Below are 18,924 nucleotides of genomic sequence, written 5' to 3' on the forward strand. Positions count from 1 at the left end.
ACTCTGAAGGTACTATAGTTCATTAGTGCAGTTTTGAAATAAATCACAAAATTAACTGATAACATTTCTTTAATAATATAGGTAACCAATATTTTATTGCATTTCTAATAAATGTGTTCACTTGGCAATTTGTTTTTTAACCGGGATAATAAAACAGTACAAAAAATACCGAGAGAGTTGCAGTTTCAAAAGCAGACTCATTTACTGATGGAATGTTTCAAATATTCCGAACTCCTTTGATAATCTAATTTCACTGTGTTTAAGTTTTTATTGATTCTTCCCATATAAAGAAAGATGGTTATATAAGAATGGGTTTTTAGAAATCGTTGTAAATAGATTCCTCTCTGATTTGCCATGTGTTAGTCACACGATATTTCTAAGCCAAACAAGTGCCTTCTAACTATATACTCGCCTATAAGTCGGTCTGCCTATAAGTCAGTTATATTTCTTGAGGTTATTTTGCAGGTATTTGCCATTGACCTGCTTACATGTCGGTACAACTTTTCACAAGGATCAGATGACAATTTAAAATAAATGTTTTAATGTTTTAAACTAGTTTTAATTAATACTTTTAGAAATGAAGATTGGTTTTAAACTTTAAATCATTGAAAAAAAAAATAATACCCTTTTATGTTTAAAAAATAAAATTATTAATTAAATTTATGCACTACATAAATACTTGAAATAAATGTATAATCTTAGAATACAAACACGATATAATAAATCCAGACTTTGTTCACTGATAACTGTTGAAAATATTTATAGAATACTGCGTTTCGCCGTCCAGAAAAATACTAGTCTTTTATGAATCGCCTATAAGTTTGACAGAGACTTTTGGACCAAAAAATTAACGCCCAAAATTCCGACTTATAGGCGAGTATATACGGTATATGTATTATTTGCACTTGGAGGGTTGATTAAACCGCGATATTTAATTTCGCGATAAATAATTCCCCGCATATAATTAGGAAACCTTAGTAATTTGAGATAATGTTTCTTGATGTAACTAAATTTTACTGTTTAAGAAATGGACAAATGTGAAGAAGAGAAAAACAGATTAAGGATCGGGTTGAAGGAGGCGCAAAAACCTGGTCAGTAGATATTTTAATAATCTTTTTATAAGTACCCGAGAAAGGCATTTGTGAAATCGTACATTGAAGATTAAATTCATTTGATAATTCAATGGTATTTTTCTCTTCAAGAACAAAGGACCATAATACTTTGCGAGTCGGAGAACGGAGAAATCCGTTGTGAGAACACAAAAAGACTAAAAATAGAGTCTGCCAATTATGGTCGCACCGAAGCTGCTGTGTGTCCTGGCACAAATGACGGTAATACTAACTGCCGCTTAGATGTACTGGGCAAGTTATCAGAAAAATGTGATAATGAAACTCGCTGCCCTGTTCCATCTAGATGGGAAGACTTAGGCGGAGTGGACCCTTGTTTTGGGACTTACAAATACGTTGAAGTCACTTACAATTGTTCTTAAATATTGAACCATAATGTGTAAAACAATAAATAACATATCTCTAAATAAAATAATATTTTGTGTAATTATAACTATTTTCTATTTTGTTTCACTTTTTTAACCTTTATCTATGAAATATATCTTTATGACCACGATTTTTTGCCTTGAAATTTCATTTTGTCTCAAGAATTATTCATCATATAAATGATATCACTGTCGTCGTACATGGAATAAGGGTAGTGTAAACGCACAATTATTTGCGTGCGAGAAAAATATCCGCGAGTTCTGCAACCTAGACTAACTAGCGAATATTAATCGCCGCGAACCGTTTGTTTCCTTAGGTATTTGTAGAGAAGGTTTTCTGAGTCTCGAAAATTAATCGCCGCAGATTGAATTCAAATTGACTAATCGCTAATAAAAGAGTAAGCGAATAATATTTAGTTTAGAGCAAAGGATTCAAATTCCTCGAACCGTCCTCTGCAGATGATATCACTTAAACAAATAGTTCGACTCACTTCCATAAATAGAATCACTAATATCACCTAATCAAAATACAATGTATATCTATTTATTGCTGGCAATGGTAGATTGTGTATGTCATACAGAGGGAGGTGTACAAGAACACAGATGTTGGCATAGTATTGGGGTTTTAAATTGCATAACTTGTAACACTAAAACGACGGGAGTTAGAAGTTCTGGTCATTTGATCATTTTTGATTTGTGGATTTTTCTGCCAATTTGTACCAAACTCCTATAACGTCCTGTGATAATGTAACACAAAATTCGTTATTAAATTTCCGAACAAATGCTAGCCGTTTCCTACTGTTTGTAAAATTGGAAGCATTCCGAAATATGCTGTGGTCTTGACGAGTAACAAAAAAAAAGATGGAATGTTTGGTAAAGATTTTTTTTACTATATAGCAAGTTCCTTTTGTAAAAATTCAGTGATAAATAAAATGTGCAAATCAAATTGTAGTCAAATGTTTCTTTAAGAAATTATAGGCAAGTAGTAGGAGAGATTGAGAGAGTGATTTTGATGTCTAGTCGTTTTTTTTGTTACGACACGAAAATGCGTATGATTGTTTTTAACGGGACGCACATCATTAATGTGAGCTGCATTCTCTTTTTAATAGAAAAACTTGCTGCAGGTAAAATTCTGATTTTAAAGCTAAAATGTGTCACCCCCTTATATTTCAAAATTGCTTAAGATATAAATTTTATAAATTAGATATAAATTAAAAATAGACTTTTAAGAGATCATAGAACATGCAATGTGCAGAATCACTATTTTATGTGTCGTCAGTTCTTGCATTCGCCACTTAAAACGATTTCATTATGCTAATTTTTTCAACTTCTTTGTTTTTTGAAATATTTTTCTTTGACGTAAGTAAGATTTTTAGAGACTTTTTTGAGAATGCTAAATATGTAATCTCTTTTAGAATCGAAAGAGCTAATCTCGAGATATTCACATTTTTTAATTTGGCTTCGGTCCCTGGGTTCAAACCAATGTTTGTCTGAAATTTATTTCATCACCTTTTCAGATCGATTTTCTTGTTTTTTTTTTCCGAAATTGGACGGAAAATTTCTTATTGCTCGCAATGAGTCTCTAGTTATTCCCCCCAAGAAATCTGCGATTTCTCGAAAATATTTAGTGGTTTTAAGGGGGCCGACTATAGTTTTTTTGCGGGAAAACTACAATAGCGAAATTCTTTATTTTTATATCATATATTACTTACACTTGTATTGATATATATACACAGTTTCAGCAAAATCTACCGTCTGGTTATTTTAGGGGGACCATCTCAAAATTCAGGTACTTTTACTATAGGATTATATAGGAAATTGTCATTTTTTGGCACATCGAAGCAAATTTAAAAAATACTACAATAGACTTTTCGTTCAAATCGTAGTATGTAGTGAGGAATGCTACATTCTACATTATATGTACTTAACATCAAATTCTACCGTCTGGTTTTCAAAAGGGGGCATCTCAAAACCTAAAATTTTAGCAAAAATTCCCAATGCGATAAGATATTATTGCATTTTTTATTAGAATTTATTAAGATTTAATTCAATATTGGGAAATATATTACTTAGATTATTTTTTTTATCATTTGCATGTAAAATAAAAACAAAAAAACTACATGATATCATGACGGGGGTGTCTCAAAATTGGACTTGAGCCATTTTCAAACAGATTTTAGCATTTGACGTTAACATTGCAGTATACATGACGTCACAATGCATTTAGAATGTCAATACAGACAGAATGGTTTTTAGTGCATTGAAGAATAAACCTATCTTTATTATATGTTACATCTGGTCACTGCTAGGGGTAGTTGCAGGATATATGTATATCGAAATGAATGTACACCAACATTTTCATCAAGCTGGATAAAGCAATTATAAAATCACATATTTTTACATGTTTTATTTTACTGATAAATTTTAGTGGTAATTTTGTTATAAAAAATCTGTAATCACATTTTGTTGATTGAATACTGCCTGTTCTGTTCTTTAAAAATCGAAATACATGAACATAGGTGTCGGAACTGGGTAGGACTAAGCTCCCCCCCCTCCTTTTTTTGTTTGCAAAAATAGACATTATATAGGCATGGAAATTTATGATTTACTTTCTTTCGTTGGTTTAGCCCCCACTTTCGATTAGCGGCCCCCTTCTTCAATTTGCTTCTGACGCCCATGAATGAATGAAGTATACCTGTACTGATGCAGCTCTGTTTTCAGTAGTTATTTTTTTTTTATGGTTTGAGATATCCTTCAAAATGACATATTCTCTATACCTCTACAATGATTTGCATAAATCACTTAGCTTAAGACTCTAAACTGCATAATTTTTGAAAAGGGTCATTTCAAAATTCGGAAATGTTTAGACCATAATCCATTGGATATCATAATATCAACTGTTCTAGGAATGAAAGCACTATCAGAGCTAGTGGCGTCCTTATCACTGAAGAAACGTCATGCATGCAGAGCTGAAAATCTGCTTCGAGCACTTGGAGAAACTGTGCATTGACGTAGCATTGTTTTTCAATTTGAAAGTGAGGGGGCCAGCCAGAGAATTCTTTTTTTATACCTGCCTGGAAAAGTTGACAAGAAGGGGGGATTTCCCAGTAGGGGTGGGGATGGGGGGTTGAGACCATCTTTTTTCAATGCCAACTTCTTCCGGTACCATTGCAGCCTACAATACTAAAGTTGGGGGGGGGGGGCAGTCTTTACAATGAGCATTTCCAATAGTCAAGGGTAATGTTGGGATAACACGGGAGCCCCCCCCCCCCCCTTTGCTACGTGCCTGCTATATCACAATAGGTTCAGAAAACGGGCACTCTGTCTGCCAACAAGATTTCCAGAATAACGGGCCTCATAAAAAAAGAGTGTTTTATATGATTGATAAAACAAAGAAATATGTCATTGTACACATACAAGAATTTATATGTACGTTTATTTTTTATCTTTTGTTCATTTATTTTTACATGTATTTTTGTAAAATAATGTTACCCAAAAAATAAATGAAATCACTTGTACATGTAATATATATATTCATACTATACACAATTAATTCCTGGGATACATTCTTTTCTAAATACTTTATATCTTTCTCTAACTATATAAATATTATGACAAAGCCTCCATTATCTCCTTTATACATGTAATCTCTATATATTATGACCTCCATTAATTATATACCCTATATTAAGTAGTAATTTATTTTCAAAACTAGAAATATGTCCATAGGACATGAATGCCCCAGCAAAGGTATAATAATAATGCAACATAAAATTTTGCATTAGTGTATGAAATTTGATCAGAATATCTTGAAGTTAAGGTCAAGGGAAAGGTCAATGTAAAAATATGTTGCAGTTGATAAGGCTTACATTAGAATTTAAATGTATTAGCATATGAAATTGAAAAAAATATTATGAATGGTTTCTTTAAAATTGACTAACTAAAACACAAATTGATAAAAGTGAGGTCAAGGTCAGATGAGTTGCTTAGCTCTCATCATTATTTATCAGCAAATGAAGCTTGATGAAAATATCTATTATAGTTTCTTTGAAACTGAGCCTCAAAGTGAGGTAAACGCAAAGCGTGACGGAAGGATGGAAGACAGACATGACAAACACTATATGCCCCGGCCATATTCATTGCGGGGCATAAAAAAATACATTAGGAAACATCGGAAAACTTAAATTCATTAAAATCATCATAGTTTGATTCTACGTTTCTTAATCCTCCTTCATATTAATGTATTAATTATCTACATATAATACAGGTCATATATAATAAAGCAATCTTTGAAATATACACATACATTTTTATGCTAACATATTTTGACAGAGACATTTTATACTTCCATTCCATGTTTCCAAACTCAAGTTTCTTTGCAAATACATCTTTTTTTTCCCAGTCATATTACAAGTCACTTCTACATGCATAGGAAATCCCTAGTAAACCATATTCTTTAACATGTATACATACAATGCATTATAACAATCATGACCAAGAAGCATAATATTCAATTACTGTGCGAAGTAGTCCACCAATTTTTTAACAACTTTCTGGCATTTACTTACTCGTGGTTTACCTGTTACAGCATCTCTCTCACTAAGAAGGGCATGAACCCCATCATACCCATCTCTTTCAAATGCAAGTTTCAGACAATCATAAGTAAGTGATGAGGCTAAAACTTTTTTGGCTATTGCTTTTGATAGAACTTTCTTAGCACACAAATACTCAATAGTACAAGATGCATGTTCAACACCATGGCCAGTAATTTGACTTACACTAAAGAAAAATGTATCAAAAAGCATTCCCTCTGAAGATGTTTCCTTTACCAATTTCTGCAGCATGTTACAGTCCTCTAAGGCATCATGAGCAGAATATTTCTCATGTAACAATTTAACAGCTAACGTTGTCTGTTTATAGTTTTGAAATTCTGGATGAAGCCTTTTGAAAAAAGGTAAAGTATCACTGAAGCCAATCACAAGCTCGCAAAAATACTTCCAAAGACTCTGTAATACTAACTGATTATACAGAATAATACAGTCAAAATTTCTACAGTTATGAGCAACAAGAACGATATTTTCCTTCAGAGGTCTAAGGAAATCAATAAAATTCAACAGAACATTCATGATATGATTGTGTTCCACTACAGTGCCATACTGTGTCATTTGGTTAGTGCTGGAGTCAAATCTGATCCCAGTGACTGCCTCTGCCTCTGCTGATATAGGCTGTGTGGGAGTAACAAACTCACTGAAGACTACTTCACCATACACAGCAGATATCTGGGTAATAGAAGATGTCCTTGCTGTAAAAAAAATTAAATTAATGTGATTGCAATACAAAAAAACAAGAGGTCCATGGGTCACATCACTCACCTGAGTAACTTAAATACCAGATTTACCCATTGTAATACATGTACCTATTGTGGCCCCATCATACCACCAGACGTCATAATTTGGTCAATTTATATAATCTATATTACCCAACATTGCTTCCACATTGCTGGCCAAGTGGTTCTTTTAAGATTTTTCCTACATATTTCAATGTAAAACTTGGGATTCCTTATTGTGGCCCTGTCCTTCCATCTGGGGTTATGATTTGGAAAATATTATATATATCTTAAACTGATAACAATATGAAAATAAAAAAAAAATACCTAAGCCTGTCGTTTCCAAATTAAAGTAGACATACTTTGGTTTAAATCCAATTTCAGGGATTCTTCTTATGTCAGTTTCATTTGTTCCATCTAAAATGACACTCAAATTCTTTAATAAAGTTTACATTTCCAAATTTCAAATGATGTCATGACCAAGTCAAAGAATTCATAATATAAACAAGAGGCCCATTGGCCACATCGCTCACCTGAGAAGCTTTGACCATTCTGTTCTTTACCAGATTTCCTCCTTGTAATACATAATGCATCCCCACCCTACCTCACTGATCATAATTTAGACATTTTGAAATCTATACTACCCCAGGTTCCTTCCATGTGCACATAAGTTTCAGCTTTTCTGGCCCAGTGGTTCTTGAGAAGAAGATTTTTTAATGACCCTACCCTATTTTTGTCTTTTCTTGATTATCTCCCCTTGTGACGGGACTTGGCCATTTTCTTTAAGAATTTAAATTCCCGTTCACCCAAGGATGCTTTGTACCAAGTCTGGTCAAAATTGGTCCAGTGGTTCTTGAGAAGAAGTCAAAAATGTGAAAAATTTACAGACGGACAGACAGACGGACGGACGACGGACAAAATGTGATCAGAAAAGCTCACTTGAGCCTTCGGCTCAGGTGAGCTAAAAAATATATGACTGCCACTTCATAGAAGGGGAAGAACTTGAAACTGAATACTCAAGAAATTAAATTAATTTACAGAACATACCCATGATATTGGAACTATATGTATCTCCCTCCCTGACTTCTGCACTTCTTGTTTCCAGACTTCTTTCAGATTTTAACTGCAATCGTCTAAGCTGTATAAGAATATCATAGTATGAAAAAAAAAATTCCCCAAATTTTATTTAATTCTTTGGACTAAATGAAGCTTAATTATTTCAACCCAGGCCAAGTGGTTTATAAATAAGTGTGAACTGCCCCCAAGCTCTCTTTTACTGTAACTATATAACATAGATTAAATAAGCTTCATTCCTTATTATTTGATTTCAGTGTAAACAATAAGACACTTTTACCCCAAAATTGGCTTCAAATTGAGCATATTTTAAAAGTATAGATCATTAGATGTCAAGCGGAGTAATACGTTTTTGTCATAACTCATTGTGATGTAGGCAACTTACGTTATACAATATAAACTACATGTTTTATCCAATCAAATTGCATGTTACAACTAAAATTGATTTATTTTAACACACTCACTTTGAATTTCTTTGTTTTGGCCACTTTACGTTTTCTTTCCACATCTTTATCTCTTAGCCTAGCACACATTGTAGTTGCATTTCCTGGACTCAAACCAAGGTCTTCATTTACCTATTAAAAACAGGAAAAAATGAAATCTTGCAAAAAACTTTTACACAAATATTGACATACAAATTACTTTATCCCCTCACAACCAAGTCAGAGGGAATAAAGTTACGCACTTGAGTGAGGGTGTTTTAGTTTGTGTTTTTAAACATGGCCATTTGCAAAATAGAAGAGATTATATATAAATATATTAACTCAAGTATACCGGTAATTTGCATAAGGTTTGATGGCAATTAATTGCAACCTTGCAGTGCTTGTTTACAATATATTGATTGACATTAGGCCAATGATAAAATTAAAGATGATTTGTTTCATGTACTTTCTCGTAACTTCAACGGTGTGTGCTAAGTGCTAACTAATTAAGTTATGCAACTTAACTAAATTCGATGTGAATGTGAATTTTGATATTGGCTTTATGATGTTGCACTTTCATGGCGCTCAACATTTGTGACGTCGAAATAAAACACATTTTTTTACCTTCTGACCCCTTTTTGTATGTGTTATGGATAATAGGAAAGGGGAATAACTTCTCTAAATACATATGTAGTGTGTAAATTCCCCTACAAGATCAATTAAGCCCTTACCGGCACAATTAACACTAGACCATGTGGCCAGGGTTTAATCAATCTTGTTACATTACTTACACTTGCTTATAAAAACTTTGTACTTTGCTTACTGAATGCTAAGGGGCAGAGAATAAATTTCCAAAGCATTAATGGTTTTTAATTTCAAAGAAAAAATGCATTTTCATCATGAAATCCCCACCCAACTAATAGAACTTTTAACCCTGGGGCCAAGAATTTCACAATACAGTAAAACTTGTTTAGTACAAACACAGATATTGCAAATTCTGAATTCTTTATAAGATTTGCTGTATTAGTGTAGAAATCATTCTTCCTGTGTGGTATTAATTTATGCTATGTACGAATCTTAAGAAATCTGTGCAAAGTTCTACCTGCATATTAAACAGAAATAGAGATTTCGCAGAATTTGATCCTGTGGAAAAAGTACATTTATAGTTGTAGATGGTGACCAGTATCAATGGAATTACCTTGGAAATGTAACCATAGCCTTCGTTTTTTTGACTAACAGCAACTGCAAGCCGATTCTGTAGACTGCCACTTTCACTGTAGTGCTTGTCTTTGGGTGCTTTGGATCGAAGTATATTATCAAAACTTTCATTTGCATTAGTGCTGTCTAATTTGCTTAATTTCTGCACATCTAACTTTCTGAAAATTTTTAAAAGATCTTCTTTCAGTTGTTCATTCTTCAGATCAGCACTCCATGGTAAGTTTTTGTGCTTTTTGGATCCATCACTCTTCATTCTGCACCAGTTTCCACAGTTTTCATGGGTACCAAATTGATGAAGTACTACTGAATCCATGTTCTTTTTCATCAAATCAGTTGAACCCTTAGATTGTGCTAGCATGTACTCGAAGCTTTTGATAATAGCATTGATGGTTTTCACAGACATTTCTTTGAAGTTTCCTTTTAATTTAAACAGCTGATTGGAAATGTTTTTTTTAACATGATTGCTGTCACTGACTTTTTCCATCTCTTTAAAAACCTCATCTCTTGCCCGTTGAAATCCTGTTGTGTCATCATCCCCTATCAGTGTAGTAACTGTGGCATTCCTTTCCTTTACATCTTTAAGCATTTCCACCACCATATCAGCCTCCATTGACTTTGCTGACCCTGTCCAGTTTTTGACACATTTATGCTTCCTCGGGGTAACTTTCCTCTTTTTCGCAAGTGTGCAAGTTCTGCATCTTTTGGATTGTGAAGTAGCTGCAATAACTTTTCCAGTTCTTTTTCCTATAAGAGTTGCTGTACCTAAAACATTAAGAGAGTTAATTAATCAAGATATCTGTAATATTTCTCTTTAATTCTTTTAGCTGACATCCCGTCTGAAAGCTCACATAAGCTTTGCAATAAGCATCTCGTAAATGAATTTTCGGGGGTATATAGTTTTTGTCCTGTCCGTCCGTCTGTCTAGCTGTCTCTCCTTAACCTTTGCCATAATTTGAATGCTAAGGGCTTGTGATCTCATACTTCACATATGTAATCCTTGTGAGAATATCCTTCATTGGATACCTAGAACCTTGACCTTTGACCTTGTAGTTTGACCTACTTTTTAAAATTGTTAACCTTGGCCATACCTGAATGGTTAGGGCTATAGGGCTTCCATACTTTACATGTGTATTTTTTGTGGCAAGACTCTTGCCTAGAGGATTTCTGTACTTATTAAAAAACTTTAAACTTGGCCTACTTTCATATATCAAAATTGTGTTTCAAGTGAGAATATCGCCAAGGGTATCACACAAGCCCCCCCCCCCCCCTTCTTGAGGTGAGCTAAAAACCACTTGGTCAATTTTTACCATACAGTATCTCAAACATCATGAATAAGTCAGTGACTACAAATTCCCTACAATTTAATACTTTTAGCTTTGATATCTTCAATCCAAGGTTTCATCAATTTCAAAATAGATTCTTGTTCTACTGAATTATTAGCTATGTATATGTAGGTACCTGAAAGACTGTTGTGACTTTGTCCAGAACCTCTTTTTTGGTATGCCCCATCAGCAGAGGCAATAATGCCTGCAACATGGATATCTGGAGCAGATGAAATGAAATCAGGGTTACCATCTGAAAATAAAAAAAAATACAATATGTACTGAAAATCTTTTGAGGAAAATTGATATTTCAGATATGTGATAATGTAATTTAATTTTGGGATTTAATAATGGAAACTCCATTCAAGTTTAGTTTTAAGGAAGCTCTAAAAACTGCACAAAAAAGTGCTAGTTATATGGTTACTTTATGCAGTTAGAGTGATCTGCCCTTAGAAGTAAAATGAAAAAATGTAGCTTATATACAGTTAATTTCACAATATTTAACAGATAAAACTATTCTTAGCATTATATTAGAAAAAGAATATGTAAATGAATTAATTTTTCTCCATTTACTTTCCCTATCCCTAGGTAAATTTAAAAATAAACAACAGTCAGATTTCTGCTCATGAATTATAAAGTTTTTGCCTGCATAAATAAGGCAGGTAGCATATGTTGATAATTTACTGAATAGTCCCCTAATTTGCACACCTTTATATGATATATTTTTCTCCAAGTCCAAAAAGTACTTTTTATCAGTGTTTAGGGTTTCCTTAAATTTCAATCTCAGAAAAGCTTGTTTAAGGTAATGATTATGTAAAACATACATGTTTGTTGCATAAACCTTAAGTCAACTGTTGACAGTAACTCTGAGATTTTTGGTCTCATTCAATAATTTTTAGGAACATATAATTTCCACTCCTCTGGTGAAAGAGAATGGACACACTAGTACAGTAATATTGAAATTAATACTATACCTAGTACATGTATATTGATTTGTATTCCATTATGTATACCTGAAGGGCTGTAATAACTATGTTGAGACCATTGCTTTTGACATGTTTCATCCATCAAGGCAACACTGCCTTTCACATGCTCAGTAGTTGCATGGGGTGGATATCCATGGGGCAGATTTCTTGGGGCATTAGGATATATATTCCTATCTATACAAAAATAAAGCATAGCACTGTCAATATTTTCACAATGGTTTTTCAACTTTAAATTAAAATTAAAGCAATATATCAGATAAAATTCCCCTAAACTATCATGGCCTTTAAAGTTCATAATTCCTCTGCTCACTCATATGAAATTTTTCCTTAACTTTAATGATTTTCCAAAGGAAATGTCTATGCTGAATAAAATACAAACAATATAGCATTGCTTGCGGGGCAAAATTTGACAAAAATGGCACTTAAACTTGACAAATTTATAAAGAAATAATAGACATTTGTGTCATTAAGAGTTATCTCTCTTATCAGAGTATCAATGTACCTTAATTAACATGTACTAGATGGGTCTTTATGACTCTTGATTCTCACCTTGCAGGCAGGCTTCATCCACCAAGGCAACACTGCCTTTCACATGCTCAGTAGTTGCATGGGGTGGATATCCAAGGGGTGGATTTCTTGGGGCGGTAGGATACATAATCCCATCTATACAAAAATAAAGTACAGCACTGTCAATATTTTCACAATGGTTTTTAAATTTTGTAAAATCAGATAAGATTCCCCTAAATTGTAAAGGCCTTTAATCAACATATACCAGATGGGTCTTTATGACTCTTTTATTTCTCACCTTGCAGGCAGGTTTCATCCACCAAGGCAACACTGCCTTTCACATGCTCGGTAGTTGCATGGAATGGATATCCAAGGGGCAGATTTCCTAGGGCAGTAGGATGGATAATCCCATCTATACAAAAATAAAGCATAGCACTTTCAATATTTTCACAATGGTTTTTAACTTTACAACTCTGAAATTAAAACTATCAGATAAGATTCCTCTAAACTGTCATGGCCTTTAATAAAATTAACCTGTACAGATGGGTCTTTATGACTCTTGATTCTCACCTTGCAGGCAGGCTTCATCTGCCAAGGCAACACTGCCTTTCACATGCTCGGTATTTGCATGGGGTGGATATCCATGGGGCAGATTTACTAGGGCAGTAGGATGGATAATCCCATCTATAAAAAAAATAAAGCATAGCACTTTCAACATTTTCACAATGGTTTTTAAATTTTGCAATATCAGATAAGATTCCCCTAAATTGTTAAGGCCTTTAATCAACATATACCAGATGGGTCTTTATGACTCTTTTGATTCTCACCTTGCAGGCAGGCTTCATTCGCCAAGGCAACACTGCCTTTCACATGCTCAGTAGTTGCATGGGATGGATATGCATGGGGCGGAATTCTTGGGGTGTTAGGATACATATTCCCATCTATACAATATAAAGCATAGCACTGTCAATATTTTCACAATGGTTTTTAAATTTTGCAATATCAGATAAGATTCCCCTAAATTGTTATGGCCTTAAATTAACATGTACAAGATCGGTCTTTATGACTCTTTTGATTCTCACCTTGCAGGCAGGCTTCATCCGCCAAGACAACACTGCCTTTCACATGCTCAGTAGTTGCATGGGGTGGATATCCAAGGGGTGGATTTCTTGGGGCGGTAGGATACATATTCCCATCTATACAAAAATAAAGTATAGCACTGTCAATATTTTCACAATGGTTTTTAGATTTTGTAAAATCAGATAAGATTCCCCTAAATTGTTAAGGCCTTTAATCAACATATACCAGATGGGTCTTTATGACTCTTTTGATTCTTACCTTGCAGGCAGGTTTCATCCACCAAGGCAACACTGCCTTTCACATGCTCGGTAGTTGCATAGGATGGATATCCAAGGGGCAGATTTCCTAGGGCAGTAGGATGGATAATCCCATCTATAAAAAAAAAGCATAGCACTTTCAATATTTTCACAATGGTTTTTAACTTTACAACTCTGAAATTAAAACTATCAGATAAGATTCCTCTAAACTGTCATGGCCTTTAATAAAATTAACCTGTACAGATGGGTCTTTATGACTCTTTTGATTCTCACCTTGCAGGCAGGTTTCATCTACCAAGGCAACACTGCCTTTCACATGCTCAGTAGTTGCATGGGGTGGATATCCATGGGGCGAATTTCTTGGGGCTGTAGGATGGATAATCCCATCTATACAAAAATAAGCATAGCATTGTCACTATTTTCAAAATGGTTTTTAATTTTATAACTCTGAAATAAAAGCAATTAACATCAGATAAAATGAATTCTTATTATCCTGAATTTTATGTTTACTCATTTGATTGTTTTTTATTTTCAAGAGTTTAAACATGGGATAAAAATGTCAATTCGATCAGTAATAACTACAAGAATTTGATATGTGTTTTAGGCATGTAGATTGTATATATGCAATGTATTCTTTTCATTATTATGTACTTTTAGCCTGGTGTATGAAAAGTGAAATTTCTTTTACCCCCAGGCCTAAGACATGATGATAGACTGAGAACAAATTTTGATAACTGACTAGATACAATAAAACTGGTTTAGTACGAGCACAGATATTGCAAATTCATGGATATAGCAAAGTTATCTTGGATCCCCAGCTATATAAATTTAACCAATTCCTTTATACGTATAAACTGTATAATGAATTATGGATATAGCGAAGTAATTTCATAGGTCCCAGCGACTTTGTTATAACCGAGTTTCACTACAGTCATTAGAAACATTGAAATTTTCATGATTAATACATAGGCGTCGGAACTGGGGGCTTAAATTTTATAGGCATTGAAAATTGGGGGGTACCTTTTTTTGGTGGTTTTGTCCCACCACTTTTAATTACCCCCCGCCCCTACTTTCAATTTGCTTCCGACACGCCTATGTAATATAATCAAAATTGTAAAATTCAATTACCATTAACTGTCATTTCTACTTCCTTAGACAAAGCTACGGGCAACTCTCTGTAACGTATCACTGACTTCGTCACTTCTTTTCTTGAAAAGACCGGAGCTAACAAATGGCAGGTTCAATGCTGTGATAAAGTTGTTAGCCTGTGTGGGCCCTATCCCAGAGTGATGGATTGCTAAAAAAGTAGATTGTTATAAACATATATGCACAGGTCTTGTACAATCACTAGATTTAGCTATAGCTTAAATTACCTATGTAGCTTTATTTACATGTACTACCCAAAATAACTTTATTAAGTTACTTCTACAGTAAATCATACTTTTTCTTGCATTTACATTTTTCTAAGAATACGCACAAAATTGCACTCTGCAGTGATAGAATATTCAACATTTAACTCATTTGAAAACAATTTGTGAAAAAAAAATCACTCTAGAATATGTTTATTTTTCTGCGCAATTACCGTCAACGTAAAAAAAAAATGAGTCTATAAATTGCATAACCTGACCTACCTGTTGCCAGTTTGGAATTGACATCGAAAACAGGTGGTCACCTGTGCTTGTTAGGCACACGATGTACCTTCCCCATAGCGGCCCGCACATACCGATAACGACTGTGGCATCTCAGAACTAAGTGGCCAGTTATCCCAGCGGGAAGTACACCAATAGCTTGTTTGAATTTTAGTTCCAGGTCACAGTAATTACACTTCATATTTTCAAAAAGACATTGCAAATCAACAACAAAACGCGTATGAGTAACAGATCTGAGTTTACCGGAAAAAAATGTGTCATTAACAAAATCAAATGAAGATGAAGCTGGAAACATGGAGTAAGAGTGATCTAAAGATGGGATTGTTGTGTTTTCAGCAACTGGTGGACAAGCAGATGAACATTCGTGTGGCAAAGAACTGGAACCTGACGGTGCGTTTGTCGGCAAGTCTGCATTACATGACTGAACAGCGTTTTTCCTACACGTTCGTGCTTTAAAAATATTTTCTTGCTTACATTGTCGATTCCTTGCCTTCACCTCTTTAGCAAATCGTCCTCTGTATCTCATGGTCAGATCTTATAGTTCATATCGGTTATTTGACAGATGGTACGTTGTCGTCTGACGCAAGACGTAAACAGCGCCAGAAATTTAAAGGAATGTCGTAAAAATCGAAAATTGTAAGGAAAAAAATATAATAGTTTATAAGCATTGGACATTGTTTACTTTAAACCAATTTTTTTGTATTGTATGCGTAATTTTTTTTTTAATTAGCCTATTACGCATACTGGCAATCTCTTGGAAATCTACAACAAACGAAAACCATCATGCGCGCGACGATGCGCAAAGAGCGATAACTCGAACTATAGTCGGCCCCCTTAAGTGAAAAATTAGTGCCCTCTTTGTTTAAAAAAAGATTAAGATATGAATTGGAGACTTGTTAGAGTTTGTAGATTTTGACTACTAGATGAGGGGAATAAACTTTTTGTGCGTTGTCATTTCCAGATACTAATTAAAAAAGCAGAAGTCTTATTTTTGTCTCTGTTTTTCTTTTATATAAGTAGGGTTAATAGAGGCTCTTCTAAAATGATTAATATATATATTAACGGAGTTTACACAGACAGTCACCATTTTGGACTACTGCTTAAAATTTAGAAATGCAAATATCTAGAATTTGGATTGATGAATATATATATTATATATATATATATATATATATATATATATATATATATATATATATATATATATATATATATATATATATATATAATAAAACAATATAATCGTCAAGAGTTAACAATATTTATTAACCCACAAACCTGAATACACAACAAAGGCCGGAGAGGAGCCTGGCACAACGTGCGTCTTTGTGTGTAGGAATCTAGATTATGAAGTGACGCTCGGTACCCCGAGCCCGATGATAATATAGATATACATGTATATATAGGGTACTTGTACCACACCCTCCCCTCCTTAAAAAACAGCCACATATAACTTTAAAGATATACAATCAGACATTAACTTTTTAAGACATGGAAGCTGAAATAGCACAACTAAATTTGTACATTTAGAAACATGGTGAACAGTCCATCTGCGAGAAGAAAAAAATTAAAGTTCATAGATGCGTGCCGCGTGCCTCCTGTTCGCACGCAGCACCTCCCGCAAAGGAACTTCCTTTAAACGCGCGACTTCCTCCGCAATCTGGATGATTACCTTTGGTCCACCGGCAAGGTAGGGACTGTCCGTCTCCAGTACAATACGGTCCAGACTAAGGAACCGCAAAACCTCCTGTAGGCTCCTGTCCAAAAAACCTTGGTTGAAATACCAAATATCACAGAAGGTAGCCTCTCCAGCCACTCCCTGGCCTCACCAACTGACCCGGTGAAACAGTGTCGGTGGAATATGTGGCCTTCCATATCCAACATCTCTATAGCAAGCAGCACATGTCTGGCGGCCTCACCTGTCCCTGCATCCCTACAATGAAATATAACCGGCTTCTTTGTCTCCCTAGCCAAGACCAATAATTCCGAAAGCAGTTCTGTCTGGCTCTGAAGTACAGCTCCCTTGCATTTTGATCTGGAGCATGGCTGTGGGCAATTGCAGGTGGTGGTCAAGTCGATTCCTATTTCTTCAATGGCCACACACTCGGACAAGGACACAAGCCTCCCAGGCTCAGATATGATATCGGGGGTAATTTGGCCAGCAAGGTGGGGGGGGGATTCCAAATGACAGCCGTATCTGTTGGTGGCTACTGGTATGGCTTCTCCACAGAGGCCAGTGCTTTGGAAAAACATAGTTTGCCACGGCATATAGCAGGCGGAAATAACGGAGACTATCTGGAAAAGAAAAAATATCACTGCAATCAGAGACTATGCCCCTTGCAAACAGCTGATCCAGATGGAAATGAGAGTCAACAATGAGATTGTCCGTGTTCGAATAAGCACTCAAGTCACACGACTGCCTCCAAGTTCGAAATGCGTGGTGTTCCTCTGGGGGAAACTGTCGCAGGAAGGTGCAGATAATCTGCAAAAGAATGAGGCAGATTACATGATTGGGTGGCGAACCCTCAAACCTGAAGGGAACGTGACTGCTGTAATTATCCGCATAAAATGACATATGTCTAGGCTCCGCATCTGTAAATCCTCCAGCAGCTGGGTACAATTGACGCTCAACGACGAATTCCAATAACTGTTCCAAAGTTGCGATTCCCACCAAATCTACCAGGAAAAGCAAGGACCCATGCACCAGACCACACCAAGTGTGGAGACCCTGGTCTTCGGATTGCCCTACAGATGAGAGCGCATGAGAAGAACCAGGTCCACTTTGGTCAGCATCTCTCAATGGCGGGTCCCCGACTCCACTCCAAAATGGTGGAAGATGGATCCGCTGGACATGCCGTTTGACATGGCCACTCAGGCTAATATTGCATAAGGGGCAGTGATAAGAGGCTCTCTCCTGTCCGGCAGATCTGTCTTCACACGCTTGGTTCCCTGATGCGACTGGGGCTTCAACCTCATCAGATGAACAACGAACTTCGTCCAGAACCATTAGATCCGCCGAGCAAAGGCTGCTAGTGTTTGTTGACCAAACTTCATCATGGCTGCTCTGGGAAGGCGTCAGATCCTCATTATAGTCTGGAACAAACTTACTCTCATCTAGCTCCTCATCAGAATACATCCTGAAAACAATGGAGATAATAAAAACTCGTATAAGCTGTTTTTGAGTTCATGAACACTACTCAAATTGTACATGCACATACAGAAACTGTTGCATGTAGTATTTGTCGTATGCATTTGCAAACACAAACAAAATTTAAAAAAAATAGTTATATGAGTGACGATACGTCCCTACATATCTGTTAACTTCCAACTTATATACACTATATACAGAACCCTTAAGATCCTATAATTGAAAATCTTTGTACTTGGTGGGGGGTCGGACTGACCTCCCTGATCTGGTCTGATGAGAAATCTCACCAGAGTTGTCATAATCAACGAGACTATTATCAAGACTCGCGGACTCTAAACCTGATTCACTTAAGTCAGCTTCATGATCTGTCAAAGGACAGCAAATACTATCCATATCCGTCAGTTCCTGACAACCAAAATTGTCAGTCTGAAAGTAATTATGCC

The 18,924-nt window shown here is 35.2% G+C and overlaps 2 protein-coding genes and 1 pseudogene across 3 annotated transcripts in view; 1 reads left to right on the forward strand and 2 right to left on the reverse strand.

Annotated features, from left to right (window-relative positions):
* The window catches only part of LOC134258635 (neurogenic locus notch homolog protein 2-like), a 43,034-nt gene extending 41,505 nt beyond the window's left edge, over positions 1-1,529 (forward strand). For both annotated transcript variants that reach the window (XM_062741183.1, XM_062741184.1), the window contains exons 5-6: positions 1,026-1,091; positions 1,203-1,529. In XM_062741183.1, coding sequence (XP_062597167.1) covers positions 1,026-1,091; positions 1,203-1,489 — 353 coding nt within the window. In that variant the 3' untranslated portion in view covers positions 1,490-1,529. The remainder of the gene's footprint in view (positions 1-1,025; positions 1,092-1,202) is intronic.
* Positions 1,530-3,130: 1,601 nt separating this feature from the next.
* LOC134258632 (uncharacterized) lies at positions 3,131-15,894 on the reverse strand. Its single transcript, XM_062741180.1, is given in 17 exon segments — positions 3,131-6,794; positions 7,146-7,235; positions 7,866-7,956; positions 8,357-8,467; positions 9,513-10,294; positions 10,991-11,107; positions 11,868-12,014; positions 12,390-12,503; positions 12,646-12,759; positions 12,918-13,031; positions 13,175-13,288; positions 13,430-13,543; positions 13,686-13,799; positions 13,958-14,071; positions 14,813-14,850; positions 14,852-14,981; positions 15,316-15,894. Coding segments are annotated over 17 exon segments (3,636 nt in total). The 5' UTR covers positions 15,860-15,894; the 3' UTR covers positions 3,131-6,006.
* A 1,006-nt stretch (positions 15,895-16,900) lies between these two features.
* LOC134258636 (uncharacterized) lies at positions 16,901-18,641 on the reverse strand (annotated as a pseudogene).
* Between the last annotated feature and the right edge of the window lie 283 nt (positions 18,642-18,924).

This window comes from Saccostrea cucullata, unplaced genomic scaffold (assembly GCF_032062105.1).
Source record: "Saccostrea cucullata isolate Sc308-1 unplaced genomic scaffold, CSIRO_AGI_Scuc_v1 ctg3183, whole genome shotgun sequence".
NCBI classification, from domain to species: Eukaryota; Metazoa; Mollusca; class Bivalvia; order Ostreida; family Ostreidae; genus Saccostrea; species Saccostrea cuccullata.